The sequence below is a fragment of the Oncorhynchus gorbuscha genome, linkage group LG01, assembly GCF_021184085.1.
Source record: "Oncorhynchus gorbuscha isolate QuinsamMale2020 ecotype Even-year linkage group LG01, OgorEven_v1.0, whole genome shotgun sequence".
Taxonomy (NCBI): Eukaryota; Metazoa; Chordata; class Actinopteri; order Salmoniformes; family Salmonidae; genus Oncorhynchus; species Oncorhynchus gorbuscha.
In genome coordinates, this window is record NC_060173.1 from 77,148,577 (window position 1) to 77,170,265 (window position 21,689).

A 21,689-nucleotide genomic window follows, 5' to 3' on the forward strand; every position below is an offset into this window, starting at 1 on the left:
GTTTTTCTGTTTACCGTGTTCATGTCGATGCCATTCGTGTAGGTCCAGGAGTGTTGGAAATACTCCTCCAGCCGCTGCTTTAGCGGGTTGGGGATCTGGTGGAAGCGGATGAACTCTCGAACCCGGAGCATCTGAGTGTGGTACCTGGCCGTGCCCGAGTACAGCCGCTGGATGATAGCTGACACGTTACCGAAGATGCTGGCATACATGAGGGCTGCACAACACACAGACAAAAGTCAAAAGTCACCAGTCCTTTGTGCTATCTATAAGCACAAGGAATCTTGTGAATGTTAGTTCATTCTAAACATTCCGAGCAGCTAAGTAAAAGCAAATAGGAAGTATCAGACTCACAGCCGATCAGCATGACACAGATAGAGAAGATCTTTTCTGAGTTGGTATTTGGGGAGACATTCCCAAAGCCCACGCTGGTTAGACTGCTGAAAGTGAAGTAAAGTGCTGTGACGTATTTGTCCTTGATGGAGGGCCCAGAGTTAGGGTCACTGAAGTTATACCTCTTGCCAATGGATACCCCAAGATTGTCGAGCCAACCAATGTTGTGCTCCAGGTAAGGCTTTTCCACATTGCCAATGGCGTACCATATGCAAGCTAGCCAGTGAGCGATGAGTGCAAAGATGCACATGAGTAGGATGAGTACAGCCGCTCCGTACTCAGAGTAACGGTCCAGTTTCCGGGCAACACGCACCAATCGCAGAAGTCGGGCTGTCTTCAATAGGCCAATCAGAGTGGTGGTCTAAAGAGACAAGAGATGGTGCATAATTAGCAAGGTCTCCAGTAATAAGTGACATGATCAGATGTTGTGAAACATGTTCCTTGCCAAATATGAATAATACATTTTATGCAAAGTTGGTAGTGATTTACTTGTATTTGATATCACAAAGGTGCATTGGAAATATATTTCAGGGCTCAGCCATTACCAACGGATTGACCAAAAAAGAGTCAACGTCACTTCATCAACATTAGTAGTGTGTTTTCTCTAGACTCCACTCAACAGTGCAATTAAAAGATTCTTAATCTTGCCGACTTTCTATGTAATGGCTCTGGTCAATGTCGTACTAACACGGAACTGTGAAACAAAGAGCACGCAGATAAAATCTGCTATATTGATGTCTGGGCAGGAGGAAAGTAACACAATGAACGAGTCCCAGGGAGGTGGCTGCTCGCTCTGTCTCATCAACAATGGCTCTAGCAACATTTTACAATTGTCACCTCCAAGGAGATCATTTATTTTCCTGACAATTATAATATGGCCCTGGAAAGTGAGGCTAGTAGCTGCGTTTGGTTATTTTCAGAGGCTCTTTAACGGATAAAACTGACAGTGATTCTTATGTACAGTACCAGTCAAAAGGGTGGACACACTTACTCATTCAAGGGTTTTTATTTTTACTATTTTCTACATTGTATAATAATAGTGAAAACATAAACTATTAAATAACATAATATTAAGTTGAAGTCGGAAGTTTAAATACTCGGCCTTGTCTCAGGAGTCATTAAAACTTGTTTTTCAACCACTCCACACATTTCTTGTTAACAAACTATAGTTTTGGCAAGTCAGTTAGGACATCTACTTTGTGCATGACAAGTAAATTTTCCAACAATTGTTGAGACAGATTATTTCACATATAATTCACTCTATCACAATTCCAGTGGATCAGAAGTTTACATACACTAAGTTGACTGTGCCTTTAAACAGCTTGGAATATTCCAGAAAATTATGTCATGGCTTTAGAAGCTTCTGATAGGCTAATTGACATCATTTGAGTCAATAGGAGGTGTACCTGTGGATGTATTTCATGGCCTACCTTCAAACTCAGTGCTTATTGGCTTGACATCATGGGAAAATCTAAAGAAATCAGCCAAAACCTCAGATTTGTTTTTGAGACCTCCATAAGTCTGGTTCATCCTTGGGAGCAATTTCCAAACGCCTGAATGTACCACGTTCATCTGTACAAACAATAGTACACAAGTATGAACACCATGGGACCACGCAGCAATCATACCGCTCAGGAAGGAGATGCATTCTGTCTCCTAGAGATGAACCAACTTTGGTGCGAAAAGTGCAAATCAATCCGAGAACAACAGCAAAGGACCTTGTGAAGATGCTGGAGGAAAGAGGTACAAAAGTATCTATATCCACAGTAAAACGAGGCCTATATCAACATAGCGTTGAAAGGCCGCTCAGCAAGGAAGAAGCCATTGCTCCAAAACCGCCATAAAAAGCCAGACTATGCTTTTCAACTGCACATGGGAACAAAGATCGTACTTTTTGGAGAAATGTCCTCTGGTCTGATGAAACAAAAATAGAACTGTTGGGCCATAATGACCATCGTTATGTTTGGAAGTAAATGGGGGAGGCCTGCAAGTCGAAGAATACCATCCCAACCGTGAAGCACGGGGGTGGCAGCATCATGGTAGGAAAATGGTGTGGATATATTAAAGCAACATTTCAAGACATCAGTTAATGCTTGGTCGCAAATGGACAATGACCCCAAGCATACTACCAAACTTTGTGGCAAAATGGTTTAAGGAGAACAAAGTCAAGGTATTGCAGTGGCCATGACCTCAATCCTATAGAAAATTTGTGGGCAGAACTGAAAAAGCTTGTGTGAGCAAGGAGGCCTACAAACTTGACTCAGTTACACCAGCTCTGTCAGGAGGAATGGGCCAACATTCACCCAACTTGTAGAAGGCTACACAAAATGTTTGACCCAAGTTAAATAATTTATGCTACCAAATACTAATTGAGTGTATGTAAACTTCTGACCCACTGGGAATGTGATGAAAGAAAGAAAAGCTGAAATAAATAATTCTTTCTACTATTATTCTGACATTTCACATTCTTAAAATAAAGTGGTGATCCGGGTTGGTGCCCCTCTATACTCGGCCTTGTCTCAGGATGGTAAGTTGGTGGTTGAAGATATCCCTCTAGTGGTGTGGGGGCTGTGCTTTGGCAAAGTGGGTGGAGTTATATCCTGCTTGTTTGGCCCTGTCCGGGGGTATCGTCGGACAGGACCACAGTGTCTCCTGACCCCTCCTGTCGCAGCCTCCAGTATTTATGCTGCAGTAGTTTATGTCGGGGGGCTAGGGTCAGTCTGTTATATCTGGAATATTTCTCCTGTCTTGTCTAGTGTTCTGTGTGAATTTAAGTATGCTCTCTCTAATTCTTTCTTTCTCGGAGGACCTGAGCCCTAGGACCATGCCTCAGTACTACCTGGCCTGATGACTCCTTGCTGTCCTCAGTCCACCTGGCCGTGCTGCTGCTCCAGTTTCAACTGTTCTGCCTGTGGCTATGGAACCCTGACCTGTTCTACCTGTCCCAGTCCTGCTGTTTTCAACTCAGGAGCAGTAGAGATACTCTGAATGATAGGCTATGAAAAGCCAACTGACATTTACTCCAGAGGTGCTGATCTGTTGCACCCTCGACAACCACTGTGATTATTATCATTTGACCCTGCTGGTCATCTATGAACATTTGTACATCTTGGCCATGTTCTGTTATAATCTCCATCCGGGCACAGCCAGAAGAGGACTGGCCACCCCTCATAGAGTGGTTTCTCTCTAGGTTTCTGCCTAGTTTCTGGCCTTTCTAGGGAGTTTTTTCTAGCCACCTACACCTGCATTGTTGCTGTTTGGTGTTTTAGGTGTCACGCCTTGGTCATTGTATTTTGTGTTTTTGTTATATGTTTGGGTAGGCCAGGGTGTGACATGGGTTTATATGTTGTTTTTCGTATTGGGGTTTGTAGTATTTGGGATCGCGGCTAATTAGGGGTGTTGTATAGGCTTGGCTGCCTGAGGCGATTCTCAATTGGAGTCAGGTGCTTATCGTTGTCTCTGATTGGGAACCGTATTTAGGTAGCCTGAGTTCGCTTTGTATTTTGTGGGTGTTTGTACCTGTCTCTGTGTAGTAGTCACCAGATAGGCTGTAATTAGTTTCACGTTTCGTTTGTTGTTTTCGTATTTCAGTTATTTCATGGACCGTTTTCATTCATTAAAGTCATGAGTAACCTACACGCTGCATTTCGGTCTGACTCTCTTCTTACAACAGACGAACGTCGTTACATTAGGCTGGGTTTCTGTATAGCACTTTGACATCAGCTGATGTAAGAAGGGCGTTATAAATACATTTTATTGATTGATTGATTGATCCTAACTGACCTAAGACAGGGAATTTTTACTAGGATTAAATGTCAGGAATAATGAAAAACTGAGTTTAAATATATTTGGCTAAGGTGTATGTAAACTTCCGACTTCAACTGTATAGAACCATGTAGAAACCAAAAAAGTCCTAAGAAATCAAAATATATTTGAGAGTCTTCTAAGTAGCCACCCTTTGCCTTGATGACAGCTTTGCACACTCTTGGCATTCTCTCAACCAGCTTCATGAGGTAGTCACCTGCAATGCAATTCAATGAACAGGTATGCCTTGTTAAACATTCGTTTGTGGAATTTCTTCTCTTCTTAATGCGTTTGAGCCAATCAGTTGTGTTGTGACAAGGTATGGGTGTTATACAGAAGTCCATAATATTTTCAGAACAGCTCAAATAAGCAAAGAGAAACGACATTCCCATCATTACTTTAAGACATGAAGTTCAGTCAATCTGGAAAATTTCAAGAACTTCGAACATTTTTTCAAGTGCTGTCCCAAAAACCATCAAGCGCTATGATGAAACTGCCTCTCATGAGGACCGCCACGGGAAAGGAAGACCCAGACTTACCTCTGCTTGCAGAGGATAAGTTCATTAGAGTTACCAGCCTCAGAAATTGCAGCCCAAATAAATGCTTCACAGAGTTCAAGTAACAGACATCTCAACATCAACTGTCCAGAGGAGACAATGTGAATTAGGCCTTCTTGGTCGATTTGCTGCAAAGAAACCATTACTAAAGGATACCAATAATAAGATGATATGAGCAATGGACATCAGACCAAAGGAAACCTGTTCTTTGGTCTAATGAGTCCAAATTCAAGATTTTTGGTTCCAACCACTGTGTCTTTGCTAGAAGCAGAGTAGGTGAACAGATGATCTCCGCATGTGTGGTTCCCACCGTGACGCATGGAGGAGGAGGTGTGATGGTGCTTTTCTGGTGACACTGTCTGTGATTTATTTAGAATTCAAGGCACACTTAACCAGCATGGCTACCACAGCATTCTGCAGTGATACGCCATCCTATCTGGTTTGCACTTAATGTGACTATCATTTGTTTTTCAACAGGACAATGACCCAACATATCTCCAGGCTGTGTAAGGGCTATTTGACCAAGAAGGAGAGTGATGGAGTGCTGCATCAGATGACCTGGCCTCCACAATCACCTGACCTCAACCCAATTAAGATGGTTAGGGATGAGTAGAAACACAGAGTGATGGAAAGGCTGCCAACAAGTGCTCAGCATATGCGGGAACTCTTTCAAGACTGTTGGAAAAGCATTCCAGGTGAAGCTGTTTGAGAGAATGCCAAGAGTGTGCAAAGCTGTCATCAAGGTAAAGGGTGGCTACTTTGAAGAATTTAAAATAGAATTAATGCATTTATGGTTACTACATGATGTGTTATTTCATAGTTTTGATGTCTTCACTATTATTCTATGATGTAGAAAATAGTCACAAAAAAAACTTGAATAAGTAGGCGTGTCCAAGTGTTTGACTAGTGCTCTATGTGTGGCTGAGCCCGTGGTGTGGCTGAGGGAGTATGTCTGCTGAATGGCCTTAGATTTCAGAGTTGAAGCTGCAGTGAGACATGGCTACAGGGCAATATGTGAAACAAGTACAATTGAAAACATTGATAATTTCCTCCAATTCTATGCATTTTGCCATGTTCTTTTGCTGCAACTTAATACCAAAATGTTTTTGGAATTTTCAGTTCCACTCACTGTCTAACTGATTATATTATTTTAAATGATATTGGTCCATTATCTTTTCTACAGACTATACATCTGTTTTTTACACTGAAAGCTTTTTGGCCGTTAGACTAACTTACCAATCTACATTTTATTTATCTGACATGGGCTAATTTCATGGCTATCAATTACTGACAAAAAGAGGAAAAACTGCTGGTGCACTTGCAACAAGTTCTTTTGGGGGGGGGCTTCAAAAGAGGTGCAGCCTGCAGGCCGCCAGTTGCCCATCCCCGATCTAGCTCCACATAGGGTTTATATAATCAACGTGGTCTGAGGTAACGTTAACTAGCACTAGGGGGTAAGGTTAAGGAGTTAGGTTAAAGGGTTAAAGTTAGGGTTAGGGGGAAGGGTTAGGGGAAAAGATAGCTAACATGCTAAGTAGTTGCAAAGTAGCTATTTAAGTAGTAAGTAGCCGAGTTGAAAATTTGTTTTCAAATGCTAAAGTTGTCTGTGATGAGATTCAAACGTGCAACCTTTGGTTTGCTATAGACCCATCCATCCACCCTCCTTTTGCCTTAAGTAACCTTCTATCTTATGTAACCACATAACATATAATATTAATTTGAGTGTCCTGGATTTAAGTTGACTATGTTACGTCTAATCTACAAGACCACTCTGATGTAATAGCACAACAAGTCCTTTACCAGCATAAAATAGACTCCATATTAACATGCCGTCTAAAGCCCAATTGTAATAACTCGTCAAGGAGTGCACGTCAGGCCATAACACACAATGCAACATGCAACAATATCAAAGATTTGACTGAGTTACAGTTCATATGAGGAAATCAGTCAATTAAAATAAATGAATTAGGCCCTAGTATATAAATTTCACATGACTGGGCAGGGGCGCAGCCATGGGTGGGCCTGGGAGGGCATCGGCCCACCCACTAGGGAGCCAGGCCCAGCCAATCAGAATGAGGTTTTCCCCACAAAAGGGCTTTATTACAGAGATAAATACTCCACAGTTTCATCAGCTTTCTGGGTGGCTGGTCTCAGACGATCCCGCAGGTGAAGAAGCTGGATTGTGGAGGTCCTGGGCTGTTGTGTTTAAACGTGGTCTGCGGTTGTGAAGCCAGTTGGACGTACTGCCAAATTCTCTAAAGGGACATTATCTTTAATAAATTAGCAAAACATTCTAAAAACCTGTTTTAACTTTGTAATTATGGGCTATGTATTTAATCGATTTTAGAATAAGGCTGTAACGTAACAAAATGTGGAATTAGTGAAGGGCTCTGAATACTTTCCGAATGCACGGTGTGTGGATATATATACGCTACCATTCAAAAGTTTGGGGTCACTTAGAAATGTCCTTGTTTTTTAATGAAAAGCTTTTTTTTATTGTCCATTAAAATAACATCAAATTGATCAGAAATACAGTGTAGACATTGTTAATGTTGTAAATGACTATTGTAGCTGGAAACGGCAGATTTTTTATGGAATATCTACATAGGCGTCCAGAGGCCCATTATCAAAAACCATCACTCTGTGTTCCAATCGAACATTGTGTTAGCTAATCCAAGTTTATAATTTTAAAAGGCTAATTGATCATTAGAAAACCCTTTTTGCAATTATGTTAGCACAGCTGAAAACTGTTGTCCTGATTAAAGAAGCAATAAAACTGGCCTTCTTTAGACTAGTTGAGTATCTGGAGCATCAGCATTTGTGAGTTTGATTACAGGCTCAAAATGGCCAGAAACAAAGAACTTTCTTCTGAAACACATCAGTCTATTCTTGTTCTGAGAAATGAAGGCTATTCCATGTGAGAAATGGCCAAGAAACTGAATATCTGGTACAACGCTGTGTACTACTCCCTTCACAGAACAGCGCAAACTGGCTTTAACCAGAATAGAAAGAGAAATGGGAGGCCTCGGGGCACAACAAAGCAAGAGGACAAGTACATTATAGTGTCTAGTTTGAGAAAGAGACGCCTCATAAGATCTCAACTATCAGCTTCATTAAATAGTACCCACAAAACACCAGTCTCAACGTCAACAGTGAAGAGGCGACTCCGGGATGAGAGTTCCTCTGTCCAGTGTCTGTGTTATTTTGCCGATCTTAACCTTTTCTTTTTATTGGCCAGTCTGAGATATGACTTTTTCTTTGCAACTCTCCCTAGAATGCCAGCATCCCGGAGTCGCCTCTTCATTGTTGACATTGAGACGGGTGTTTTGCGGGTACTAGTTTTTAGAGATATCTGTACTTTACTTTACTATTTATATGTTTGAGTACTTTTACTTTTACTACATTCCAAAAGAAAATCTTGTACTTTTTACTCCATACATTTCCACTGACAACCCAAAGTACTCGTTACATTTTGAATGCTTAGCAGAACAGAAAAATAGTGAAATTCACACACTTCATCAAGAGAACATGTAGTCATCCCTTCTGCTTATGTTCTGGCGGACTCACTAAACACAAATGCACCTTTTGTAAATAATGTCTGTGTTGGAGTGTGCCCCCTGGCTTTCCATACATTTTTGAAACAAGAAAATGTTGCTGTCTGCTTTGCTTCATATAAGACATATGAAATTATTTATACTTTTACTTTTGATAATTAAGTATATTTTAGCAATTACATTTACTTAAAGTATATTTAAAACCAAATACTTTCGCTCAAGTAGTATTTTACTGGCTGACTTTCACTTTTACTTGAGTAACTTTCCATTAAAAGGTATCTATACTTTTACTCAAGTATGACAATTGGGTACGTTTTCCACCACTGCATATTGACATGGTATAAGTTATGGCAAAATGTGTATAAAAGCAGGAAATTAGCTTTAAACTGCAAAAATAATATCCACCTCATGCCAAAATGAATAGAATTATCTGTAAGACTGCAACTTTTTTCTCTCTGCCCCATGGCAAAATGTATAGAATTGCATTATATTTGTTATAAAATTGTTACATTTACTCTACGCCCGATGACAAAATGTGTAGAATAGCTATGTCACAATGTGACGCTGGACTACTGCGTCTCAGCTGTGGACTATGATTTACGCTTAAGCAGCTAAAGCATGAGAGAAACCTTAAACACAGCGCGTGAGCCTGCTGGCTTGGTTATGAAGCTCCCTGATCATTCTTTTAGACACCAACTGTGCTTCGAAAGGGCAAAGATGTGAATCCATTAACACTTGCAGGTTGTGATAAAATAGCTCAATAAAGAAAACTGATAAAAATGGTCACCAATTACCCCTAAACACAGGCTGTAGGTCTACTGAACCACCTGTTTCATAGGCATGGTGCAGTTTCATCCAACACATACATTACATGAAAACATCTGCTTCTTTAAATCAGGAAAAAAAGGACATTTTGAAAGGAAAAAGTGAGACAAACCTTGGTAGCATAGAAGACAATGGGGCTAAACTGAACATTGAACGATTTTGTATTAAATTAAATTGTGACATGCTGAAATTAAACAATGACACGGCACAGGTTTTTATTTTGATTTGTTGTCAGTATTCACTGACTGACTATATATATATATATATATATATATATATATACACTTAACCTTTATATAAATAGGCAAGTCAGTTAAGAACAAATTCTTATTTACAACGACGGCCTACCCCGGCCAAAACCTAACCCAGACGACGCTGGGCCAATTGTGCACCGCCCTATGGGCCTCCCAATACCGGCCGGTTGTGATACAGTCTGGAATCGAACCAGGATCTGTAGTGACACCTCTAGCACTGAAATGCAGTGCCTTAGACCGCTGCACCACTCGGGCGCTGACTCAGTAGTAGAGGTGGAATAGGTGATTATGTTTTAGAAATGAATCGCAAGCTGACTCTCTCTCTCGTGTTCTGGTGAACCCATAGAAATAAGACTAAATAGAACGGGCTTGGAACCTCTAACACTAGACATTTGACTGGTAAACTCATAGGTACATGAATGTTTGAATGTTCATTCAAATTATGTTAAGTGATGTGGCTCATGCAATGGAATGCATTTTTTGTAATGTCATTTGAGTTGATTCAACCCATGTTAAAAAAAACAAGGTTAAGACAATATAATAATTCCATGCGTAAGCGTTAGAAAATAACTAACTAGCAACGCTGGTCTCATGAATTGCAAAGGGTTAGGGGAGATTAGGACCTCGTTGTCGTAACATTGTAATCTTCAACCTAGGATTCAACAAATCACAGCACAGATTGATGGGTACACTTCTGCTTTGCTCCAATCGGTAGACTCACATGGCCACCAATCCACCCATTATGCCATCATTGACTTGAATGGGAACGCCTGTTCTATTCATTCTTATTTCTATGGGTGTGCCAACAGAGCATGATAAAGCACTGAAAGGATATTCCCTCATTAACAAACAAGCAAACATGCCGGCCTGCCCAGGGCTGGATTAATGCAGGGGCTTACAGGGAAGCCCCTGGACCAAAGCCCCCAGGAGCCCACTCTCAATGTTCAAAATACACCAGAAAGCATAATTTAGCCACAGAGAATCAATAGTTTCAAAAAAACAACTGTGAATTAAGTTTTTATCACAATCACATACGTGTAACTGCTAAAATAAAGGAAACACCAACATAATGTGTTTTAATCGGGTGTTGGGCCACTATGAGCTGCCAGAACAGTTTCAATGTGCCTTGGCACAGACTCTACAAGTGGACCTAAACCATGGCAGGAAAATGCACCCCCACACCATAACATATACTTTGTATCCCTCATTCACTTATTTATTTTATTTTGGCAGTTACCAGTATGCCTACCGTCAGTAAGGCAGCAGTTTGGGCAGAATGCCAGCCAAATATAGAACAGCTTGTTGCGTTGTGGCCATAGACATATCATCCATAGAAGGGTTTTGGAACTTCTTACCCTGGCATTTTGTTAAACTCATGGGTACACTACAGTAGCAATGGCTGCCATTCCTGACTTGAATAGGATCTGCTATCTGTGGACTATATTTCTATGGTTGGTTTCAGCTGTCAGTTTTCCTTTTAAAAATGTCTAAATATGTTAACATTTTAGTAATTTAACAGACACTTATCTAGAGGGATTTGCTGGGACAACGTCAGATTATCACCTAGTCGACTCAGGAATTCGATCCAACGACCTTTTGGTTATTGGCCCAACACTTAACCTCTAGGCTACAATCACCAGAAAAAAAGTACAGTTTGAAAAGCAAATGCCTACTGCTGAAAAGAGAAGACTAATCTGTCTGTAGAACCAATAACAGAACAAAAGTCCTCAAAACAACTCCCAATTTTGAGCGAACAACAGCACTGTTTTTTAAAGTAGCTCATCTTGAGATAAGCTATTGCCACGAGGAGTGCAGCGACCATCACTGGTGAGTAGCCTATGGCTTCATCTTCATCAATGGGTGAGTCAGTGTGGCACTGAAAAGTTTATTTAGTAGCTTACGTATGTATATACAGTGCAGTCGGAAACTATTCAGACCCCTTGACCTTTTCCACATTTTGTTACGTTACAGCCTTATTCTAAAATGTATTAAATTGTTTTCCCCCCACGCGCAATACCCCATAATGACAAAGCAAAAACAGGTTAGCACATTTATTTAAAAAAAGAGACTGAAATATCACATTTACTTTAGTATTCAAACCCTTTACTCAGTACTCTGTTAAAGCACTTTTGGCAGAAATTACAGCTTCGAGTCTTCTTGGGTATGACGCTACAAGCGTGGCACACCTGTATTTAGGGAGTTTCTCCCATTCCTCTCTGCAGATCCTCCCAAGCTCTGTAAGGTTGGATGGGGAGCATCGCTGCACAGCTATTTTCAGGTCTCTCCAGAGATATTCGATTGGGTTCAAGTCTGGGCTCTAACTGGGCCACTCAAGGACGTTCAGAGACTTGTCCCGGAGCCACTCCTGCGTTGTCTTGGCTGTGTGTTTAGGGTCGTTGTCCTCTCTGAGGTCCTGAGCACTCTGGAGCAGGTTTTCATCAAGGATCTCTCTGTACTTGCATCCGTTCATCTTTCCCTCTATCCTGACTAGTCTCCCAGTCCCTGTCGCTGAAAAATATCCCCACAGCATGATGTTGTCACCACCATGCTTCACCGTAGGGTTGGTGCCAGGTTTTCTCCAGATGTGACACTTGGCATTCAGGCCATAAAGTTAAATCTTGGTTTCATCAGACCAGAGAATCTTGTTTCTCATGGTCTGAGTCCTTCAGGTGCCTTTAGGCAAACTCCAAGCAGGCTGTTGTGCATTTTACTAAGGAGTGGCTTCTGTCTAGCCACTACCATAAAGGCCTGATTGGTGGAGTACTGCAGTGATGGGAGAACCTTCCAGAAGGACAACCATGTCCACAGAGGAACTATGGAGATCGGTCAGTATGACCATCAGGTTCTTGGTCACCTTCCTGACCAAGGCCCTTCTCCCCGATTGCCTAGTTTAGTTGGGCAGCCAGCTCCAGGAAGAGTCTTGGTGGTTCCAAACTTCTTTCATTTAAGAAGGAAGGAGGCCAATGTGTTCTTGGGGACCTTCAATGGTGAAAATATTTTTGGTGCCCTTCCCCAGATCTGTGCCTCTAAATTTCTAAAAACCTGTTTTCACTTTGTCATTATGGGGTATTGCGTGTAGGAAAAGATTGATTGTATCCATTTTAGAATAAGGCTGTAACGTAACAAAATGTGGAAAAGGGGAAGGGGTCTGAATACTTTCCGATGCACTGTCTATATACTGAACAAAAATATAAGTGCAACATGTAAAGTGCTGGTCCTCTGTTTCATGAGCTGAAATAAAAGATTCTAGAAATGTTCCATATGCACAAATAGCTTATTTCTCTCAAATGTTATGCACAAATTTGTTTACATCCCTGTTAGTGAGCATTTCTCCTTTGCCAAGATAATCCATCCACCTGACAGATGTAGCATATCAAGAAGCTGATTAAACAGCATGATCATTACACAGGTGCATCTTGTGCTGGGGACAATAAAAGGCCACTCTAAAATGTGCCGTTTTGTCTCACAACCCAATGCCACAGATGTCTGAAGTTTTGAGAGAGCATGCAATTGGCGAGTTCATTTCTCTACCATAAGCTGCCTGAAATGTCATTTTAGAGAAATTGGCAGTACATCCAACTGTCTTCACAACCGCAGACCACGTGCAATCATGCCAACCCAGGACCTTCACCTCTGGCTTCTTCACCTGCAGTATCATCTGAGACCAGCCACTCGGACAGCTAATGAATCTATGGGTTTGCACAACCGTAGAATTTCTGCACAAACGTTCAGAAACCGTCTCAAGGAAGCTCATCTGCTTGCTTGTTGTCCTTACCAGGGTCTTGACCTGACTGCAGTTCGCCGTCGTAACCTTACTTCAGTGGGCAAATGCTCACCTTTGTTGGCCAGTGGCATGCTGAAGAAGTGTGCTCTTCACGGATGAATCCCGGTTTCAACTCTACCGGGCAGATGGCACACAGCATGTATGACGTCGTGTGGGCGATTGGCTTGCTGACGTCAACGTTGTGAACAGAGTTCCCCATGGTGGGGTTATGGGTTGGGCAGGCATAAGCTATGGACAATAAACACAATTGCATTTTATCGATGGCAATTTTGAATGCACAGAGATACCGTGACGAGATCCTGATGCCCATTGTCGTGCCATTCATCTGCCACCATCATCTCATGTTTCAGCATGATAACGCACGGCCCCATGGCGCAAGGATCTGTACACAATTCCTGGAAGCTGAAAATGTCCCAGTTCTTCCATGGCCTGCATACTCACAAGACAATGTCACCCATTGAGCATGTTTGTGATGCTCTGGATCGATGTGTACGACAGCGTGTTCCAGTTCCCGCCAATATCCAGCAACTTCACACAGCCATTGAAAAGGACTGGGACAACATCCCACAGGCCACAATCAATAGCCTGATCAATCAATAGCCTGATCAATCAATAGCCTGATCAATGCAAAGGAGATGCTGCATGAGGAAAATGGTGGTCACACCAGATACTGAGTGGTTTTCTGATCCACGTCCCTACCTATTTTTTTACTTTTCCACAGCCCTACCTTTATATATATATTCATTCATTTATTTCCTCCTAATATTGTAAAATCTGTGTGTCCCTTCATTGGCCTGGGCTATTGTTTTAATTCAAAGACCAGATCGTTTTTATTGATCTCAGTTTGTCAGTGTCAGAGTAGCCACTCATTTCATTCATTTGTGTGGTATAAGAAAGTATTCTACTAATGTCTTCTGCCATGTAAATGAAATGCATTTATAAAAAGCCACCCAAAAAATCCCAACCCTCGTACAATTTTGTCCCCCACGTCTAGAAATCCTAAAAACGCCTCTGCTCAACAGTAGCCTGTGCCACATCGCAAATGCTATGGCTTTACTATAAAGGGGCTTCATCTTCAACCGTAAATTTACCACGCAACTTTGTGCGCAGATTTGTTTACAGAAAATGAGGGTGTGTCGGGGGTGGTGGGGGGCATACACATCCAAAGCCCTGGGGCCTATGATTGCTTAATCCTGCCCTGTGGGCCTGCCTGCCAATGGGCCTTTCACATCTGTATGTCAGCTGTGCACACAGCACTGCTGGGCTCTGCTGGCTCGCTCCTCATTTAAATGCATCATTGAAGCCATTAATCCACGTAAATGGATTTTGAAATGACGGCCATTCAAAAAAAAAAACAACAACAACATGCAATTTAATACAGTAATCCTTTCAGGGCCGAGACAGAAAAATTCAGCCTTTAAGAAGTAGCCCACGGGCATAAGTCTGAGCTTAATAAATGGGAAAAGAGTGGAAGCACTGCTGAAGTGATATGCAATAAACCTCCCAGAGAGAAAAACACAGGGAAAGACATGCATCAGGGACGACTTACTTCATCTGATCCTGAACCGAAGATAAGCAGGTCAAAGGGGATCGCAGCCACCATGTCTATAAGGAACCAGCCTTTGAAATAGTGAATGGCGATCTTCCCTGGTTGGCTGACGACTTCCTCGTTTAGGTTCACATATGTGGTCCGGAAGTTGATAACGATGTCAACGATGAACATGATGTCCACCATGAAATCCACCACGTTCAGGGGATTGCAGGAGTATCCACACTCGCGCCTCATTTGCTCCTCGCGGTCATTGAGTAGGAAAGCAGCAGAGTAGGGTGTGAGGATGGCTGTATAGATGACCAGCAGCAGGATGAGCCAGTCCCACATAGCTTTGAAGGGACTGTAGTGGAGGATGGTGAATCTGTCCATGCGTGGAGTCTGGAGCTTGTATTCTGGAAGGACATCAGCACCCAGTGACAGTACCTGTAGTAGCAGAGAGAAGGGGACAGCAATCACCAAGAGCACTAATTTAAACAAATTCGGGCAAAAAGTTTTACTCTGTAGATTTGAGTGTCAAACATTTCTCTAAGTGGCAATATAATAATCTATCCGAGGTAGCTTTTAACTCCCTTATCTCAGTAGCTGGCTATTGCCGGAGCAATCGAGGTAATGTACCTGGCTCAAGGACTTGACAGCCGCTATGATTCAGCTGAGAGTAAGTGAGGCACAGTCCAACTCTATTAGGACAAGTCCTCTCCTCTCATTTGACAGACAGGATGATTGCCACCATCTTGGGAAGGAATAATAGGATTCCCAATATCAAATGTGTTCCACAGAATCCCAAGTCTGGGTAACAGTCTTTCTTAGCTAACATTCCACTCCTGTCTTTGGCAAATTACAAGGAGTGGATTGTAATTGCTGAACAGCGAAGGCAACCAGGCTACAGAATCACTGCCTTTACCGTCTAACATTCCGGTAGTAAATTCACGTATATCATTTTTAGGGGTAGATCATTTTGAAAATGCAATTTGATTTAATGATAGAATTGAGGGAGGATAATCAGGTTACATATCATAGCAATAAATCTTTTGAAAATAGTAGCTTTTACAAAAGCTTTCCCAGTGCTCTGTTAATAACAATGGTAGAGATACAACAGACAGTGTCCATTGCTCAACAGCTTCTGGGTTAGCTTCTCTCCATGGTTGGACTCTGACTCTGGGGCTTATCTAATTAAGCAATAATGCCCGAGAGGGTGTGGTATATGGCCAATAGACCACGGCTAAGGGCTGTTCTTAAGCACGACGCAACGCAGAGAGCTTGGACACAGCCCTTAGCTGAGATATATTGGCCATATATCACAACCCCCCGAAGTGCTTTATTTTTTTTATAAACTGGTTACCAACATAATTAGAGCAGTAAAAATAAAGATTTTGTCATTCCCGTGGTATACTGTGATGACTGTTTGATAACGCTCTCCGCAGCCGATTTGAGCAAGACCTTTATACAGGTCAACATTCACAAAGCCGCGGGGCCAGATGGATTACCAGGACTTGTACTCAAAGCATGCGCAGACCAACTGGCAAGTGTCTTCACCGACATTTTCAACTCCTCCCTGAATGAGTCTGTAATACCTACATGTTTCAAGCAGACCAGCATAGTCCCTGTGCCCAAGGAAGCGAAGGTAACCTGCCTAAATGATTACCGCCCTGTAGCACTCACATCGGTAGCTATATGCTGTGCTTTGAAAGGCTGGTCATGGCTTACATCAACGGCATCCTCCCGGATACCCTAGACCCACTCCAATTCGCATACCTCCCCAACAGATCCACAGATGACGCAATCTTAAATCCACTCCACACTGCACTTTCCCACCTGGACAAAAGGAACACCTATGTGAGAATGCTGTTCATTGACTACAACTCAGCCTTCAACACCATAGTTCACACGAAGCTCATCACTAAGCTAAGGACTGTGGGACTAAACACCTCCCTCTGCAACTGGATCCTGGACATCCTGACGGTCCGCCTCCAGGTGGTAAGGGTAGGCAACAACACATCGGCCACGCTGATCCTCAACACCGGGGCCCCTCAGGGGTGTGTACTTAGTCCACTCCTGTACTCCCTGTTCACCTACTGCGTGGCCAAACACGACTTCAACACCATCAAGTTTGCTGACGACACAACAGCGATAGGCCTGATCACTGACAACGATGAGACAGCCTATATGGGGAGGTCAGAGAACTGGCAGTGTGGTGCCAGGACCATAACCTCTCCCTCAATGTGAGCAAGACAAAGGAGCTGATCGTGGACCACAGGAAAAGGTGGGCCGGACAGGCCCCCATTAACATCAACAGGGCTGTAGTGGGGCGAGAGTTTCCACATCACCAATGAACTATCATGGTCCAAACACACCAAGACAGTCGTGGAGAGGGCACAACGAAACCTTTTCCCCTCAGGAGACTGAAAAGATTTGGCATGGGTCCCCAGATCCCCAAAAAGTTCTACAGCTGCACTATCAAGAGCATCCTGATCGGTTGCATCACCGCCTGGTATGGCAACTGCTCAACATCTGACCGTAAGGCGCTACAGAGGGTAGTGCGTACGGCCCAGTACATCACTGGGGCCAAGCTTCCTGCCATCCAGGACCTATATAATAGGTGGTGTCAGAGGAAAGCCCATAAAATTGTCAGAGACTCCAGTCACCCGAGTCATAGACTGTTTTCTCTGCTACCGCACGGCAAGCAGTACCGGAACGAAAGTCTAGGACCGAAAGGCTCCTTAATAGCTTCTACCCCCAACAATTAATCAAATGGCCACCGGACTATTTACATTGACCACCCCCCATTTGTTTTGTACACTGCTGCTACTCGCTGTTCATTATCTATGCATAGTCACTCCACCCCTACCTCCATGTACAAATTACCTGGACTAGTCTGTACCCCTGCACACTGACTCTGTACCCCACAATTTTTGACTAGTTTATTTGGTAAATATTTTCTAAACTCTTCTTGAACTGCACTGTTGGTTAAGTGCTTGTAAGTAAGCATTTCACGGTAAGGTCAACACTTGTTGTATTTGGCGCGTGTGACAAATAAAGTTTGATTTGATACGGTCTGATATACCATGGCTGTCAGCCAATCAGCATTCAGGGCTCAAACCACCCAGTTTATAATGTTCAGTTAGTATGTGGCTTTCCTCTCCTTTGGATCTTAATGAGCTCTGACAGGCTGCAAAGAGAGACCTTCTATCTGATGACAGTGCTGGAGAAATGATGAGGACAGAGGCCTCTGTTTTACTTTGCCTCAGTACATCTACAAGATGAATTATGGATTCTCCCATGCATCTCGACATCTACCGTATCTAATGTGAAAAACCCACCCACCGAATGGCCAGTTCAAGGTAGTGCAACCCAGAGAATTCAAGAGAGTTCAGTCGGATGATGGCTGTACTTATGAGTGAGAATGGCTCATCTCTTCTATAGAATGTCATTGTCAGGAGGAGTGCTCTGTTTTCGCCTGTCAAAGAAGGTCTGGTTGTACGGGAAAGCTTGGTGCTCTACCCTACAGCCTGTGCTGACGGTTTGACACTGACGGTAATGAGAGGACAGTCACTATACAGCGCTTACTTGTTGAGGGAACAAGCAGGAGCGATTCTACTGCATACTGTATTACACTGCTGGACTGGTTTTTCCACAGAGCAAATGTCACACCGGCTATTCATTGATGAGATTGTTTCTCCAATTCATTGCATTAGTACCAATGTCAAACATTGTGGAAATATATGATTCAAAAGCAGCCATTTGTACAAACATAATGGATAATATAGGCAGAAATGTGTCTGGCATTCATTTGGTAAATGGCTTATTTTGTGGCTCGTACGCATAATGTAACATGAAAGTTGTACGGGGAAAAAAAGAGTCAAATGTGCTTTCCAGACAGCCAATTGTCTCACCTGTGTGACTTTCTCAGTGACGTTGTGCGTTCTGTCCTTAACCTTGGGTGCTATGATAGTGTTTTCTGACGATGGGGGAGAGTGTGCCTTATTTTCGTTATTCCGCTCCGTGAAGTTGAGCGCAATCAGCGGGATCTTGTTGATGGTGCTGTACTTGTTGATGTTGGACTCCGAGGTGGAGCCCAGCAAACTGGACTTGAGATGATTGAAGGGACCTGGAACGTAAAGACAACCCAAAGAAATGGACTGTAGAGAGGCGGTAATACAGTATAGCACAGCTCTAGGAAAGGACATTGAGTAGTACCTGGACAGAGGTCAAGACTGTAGCAGTGAGCCAAACATCACACATTTGATGATGGTTGGCATTGGTGATCAGGGAAACTGATGGGAAGCAGACAGAGCATAGTGACCACTGACTCCCCCCCCCCCCCCCCGACCCCAGAAACCAAAATAGCTTTCTTTCATGCAGGTGTTGGGCTGGGTGGGGATGGCAATATTAGCAATTAGTGGAGGCAGCAGGCTTTCATTCAGGAGGTGTTGATCAATCATTCAAAGACATTTAATGAAAAAAACAATCAACTATCTAAGTCACAACACATTCTCAAGTGCATCGCTTCGTTGAGGGTAGATTTTCAGGGAGAAATCATCACTCGTGGTCAATTGGCTTGATTAGGACACATGCTTCAAACAGTCCAATGCACAACAAGCATGGTCAGTGCACACATCGTTACCTCTGATATAGCGACCATTGTCTAAAAGCAGCATCAAAGTGGCGAGAGGAAGAGAGAAGATAGAAATAGTACTGTGGATGCAGATATTGTTGGCATGGATCCGTAATAGTATGCTGTAATACACAATTCCTGAGCAAGGAGTACTCACAAGACACAAAGATGACAATAGCTCTGTCCCCATTCAAAATCTAGGGACCACAAAGCTTTCGCTAGACATTTCATCGGCCTACTTTACCTTCACTCGCGTGTCGGTCCCTGAACATGCTCTTGGAGTTGCTGAAGCCTTCTATGTCGTGGACGGAGGACGCTCGCCTCATGCTGCTCCCGCTGATGCTGCCTCTGGAGATGGTGTGTGCGAGGCAGGTGGTGGACTGGTGCGCCTCCGTCTGGTACAGCCTGTCCCACGGGTGCTGCTTAGGAGAGGAGTGGTCCAGGGGTCCGGGTCCATGCACACTGGCCTGGGAGGAGTGGTGGCTGGAGCTGATGAGGGCCCGTGTGTCGTTGACATCGGTGGGGCTGCAGTTGTCCTCGGTCGGGGGCGACTGGAAGTTGGTCAGAGCAACAGAGTCCTCGTTCTGTTTGGGGGAGGGGGAGTCCACCACGACGGCATCTGGGTCCTCTTGTGGAAGAGACTGTTTGTTGGAGACCAGGCTCAAGGCAGCCTGGCGGAATCGGAAGAATCGTCCCTTTCCTAAACAGAAAATGTTGGACGTGTTTATTCCTGCACCAAACAATCAAATTATTAAATGATGAGAAAGTATGATTTTGACTGTATAACATAACATGTCAAAGATCTAAAGCATAAGCAATAGCATCGATTATTTAGTCAATTCAGTCACATTTTCAATGAATGCCAATCTCATTACTGTTCTTTGAGCTGGAAGGTGCACTTTCATTTCTCTGATTGTGTGGAATTCTATAATTGGATTACCTTATGTGTTCATGATCAAACAGAGGAAGCAGAAAGCCGGAGAATCAACCTCTAATCCAATGGCATTCAATGGTACGTGACTGGATAACCTTGATCGGCCCTTTACCCATAGTGCATAGCGTGTATACTGCTGTAATGCCTGTCATGGTGTTCTTTCTTATTTGATGATTAATTAATTAAAAGTGTTGATACGTGGACACTATGTATGGGCATACATGTTATCATACCGCGTTCAAGGTCATAAGTGAAAACACTTAGCGGAAAGTTAATCTCCTTCCTTAATTTAACAGAGATGGTATGTCCAGTATCTCATGTGTGTCCACTGTGCAGTCACATCTTCAGAGTGACACACAGGCACATATAAACCAGTGAGGGAACTGTAGTTTGGGTTCATTAACAATAGAAGTGGTGAAAGTGAGCCCCAGGCTCACTCATAAATATGAGGCAGCCATCGTTCAGCACCCTCCTTGCATCGTGTCACTGCCATCTGTTTCCATTCCCCAACCACACGTACTTATGTTACAACGCTAATACACAATAAAGCCATCACTCTCAACAGGGCCCCTGGACAGGCCTCTGAAATAGCCCCCAATTGCAAGAAGTCTGCAATTTAGACCTGTTATTTTTCTTTTAAATGGACATAGGAATACCTGCCTCAGCATCTCTACTGTAGGTGTCTTTGATTTACACTCATATGAGATGCCAGAGGAATGTAGAGGGCTGCATATTTCAGGTGAACTTCGAGTTCCAGTAGCATAGAGTTAGGGTTGCAAAGTTCTGGTTGCTTTTCCAAAATTCTCAGGTCTTCAGGAAGTCCCAGATGGAAGATTTCAGTAAACCGAGGGAAATTATAAGGAAATCCGGAAACTACAACCAGGATATTGGGGGAAAAATGTGCGAAAGTTAGCGGAATTTGGCAAGCCTACGTAGTAGCCTACTGGATTCATTTCTGCTTTTCTCCTCTCACTTATTTCATCTGTATATAAATGACATCAATCTGTAAACCCAGCATCACCAGACATGGCCTCCTTCACCAGCTGACACACGCTTTGTTTTCATCCCCCCTGCAATGGCTTGGTATGAATGCAGGTAGAAGCTGTTGATTTATGAATGGTAGGGCAGAGAGCACTTGATCCTCACGGAGCCTTCTGAATTAATAATGGCTGTTTTAGTGTTTTACTCCTGCTTATGTCAAAATGTACTTATGTAGAACACAGTTCCTGTGTGTTTTGTAGAAATGTCAAAGGAACAGGATATAGAAGCAATACAGAAGCAAGAAGACAGGGAATTCAATTTAGAATATGCTTTCTCGTTTCAGCCCCACTACTGTAGAGTATTTATTTCCATTGGGAAGAAAGAGAGAGCATGTGGAGGTCTTTCTCTTTTATACCGTTAAGCCTTCTAGGCGTCATTTACT

General features: G+C 43.0%; 1 protein-coding gene across 3 annotated transcripts in view; it reads right to left on the reverse strand.

Moving 5' to 3' along the window:
- The window catches only part of LOC124042647 (potassium voltage-gated channel subfamily H member 7-like), a 49,108-nt gene that overhangs the window by 14,395 nt on the left and 13,024 nt on the right, over positions 1-21,689 (reverse strand). For 2 of the 3 annotated variants that reach the window (XM_046360742.1, XM_046360726.1), the window contains exons 4-9: positions 19,577-20,032; positions 19,342-19,362; positions 18,611-18,825; positions 14,718-15,143; positions 352-751; positions 15-214 (exon numbers count right to left, since the gene is read on the reverse strand). In XM_046360742.1, coding sequence (XP_046216698.1) covers positions 15-214; positions 352-751; positions 14,718-15,143; positions 18,611-18,825; positions 19,342-19,362; positions 19,577-20,032 — 1,718 coding nt within the window. The remainder of the gene's footprint in view (positions 1-14; positions 215-351; positions 752-14,717; positions 15,144-18,610; positions 18,826-19,341; positions 19,363-19,576; positions 20,033-21,689) is intronic. The other variant, XM_046360734.1, reaches the window with a different exon arrangement.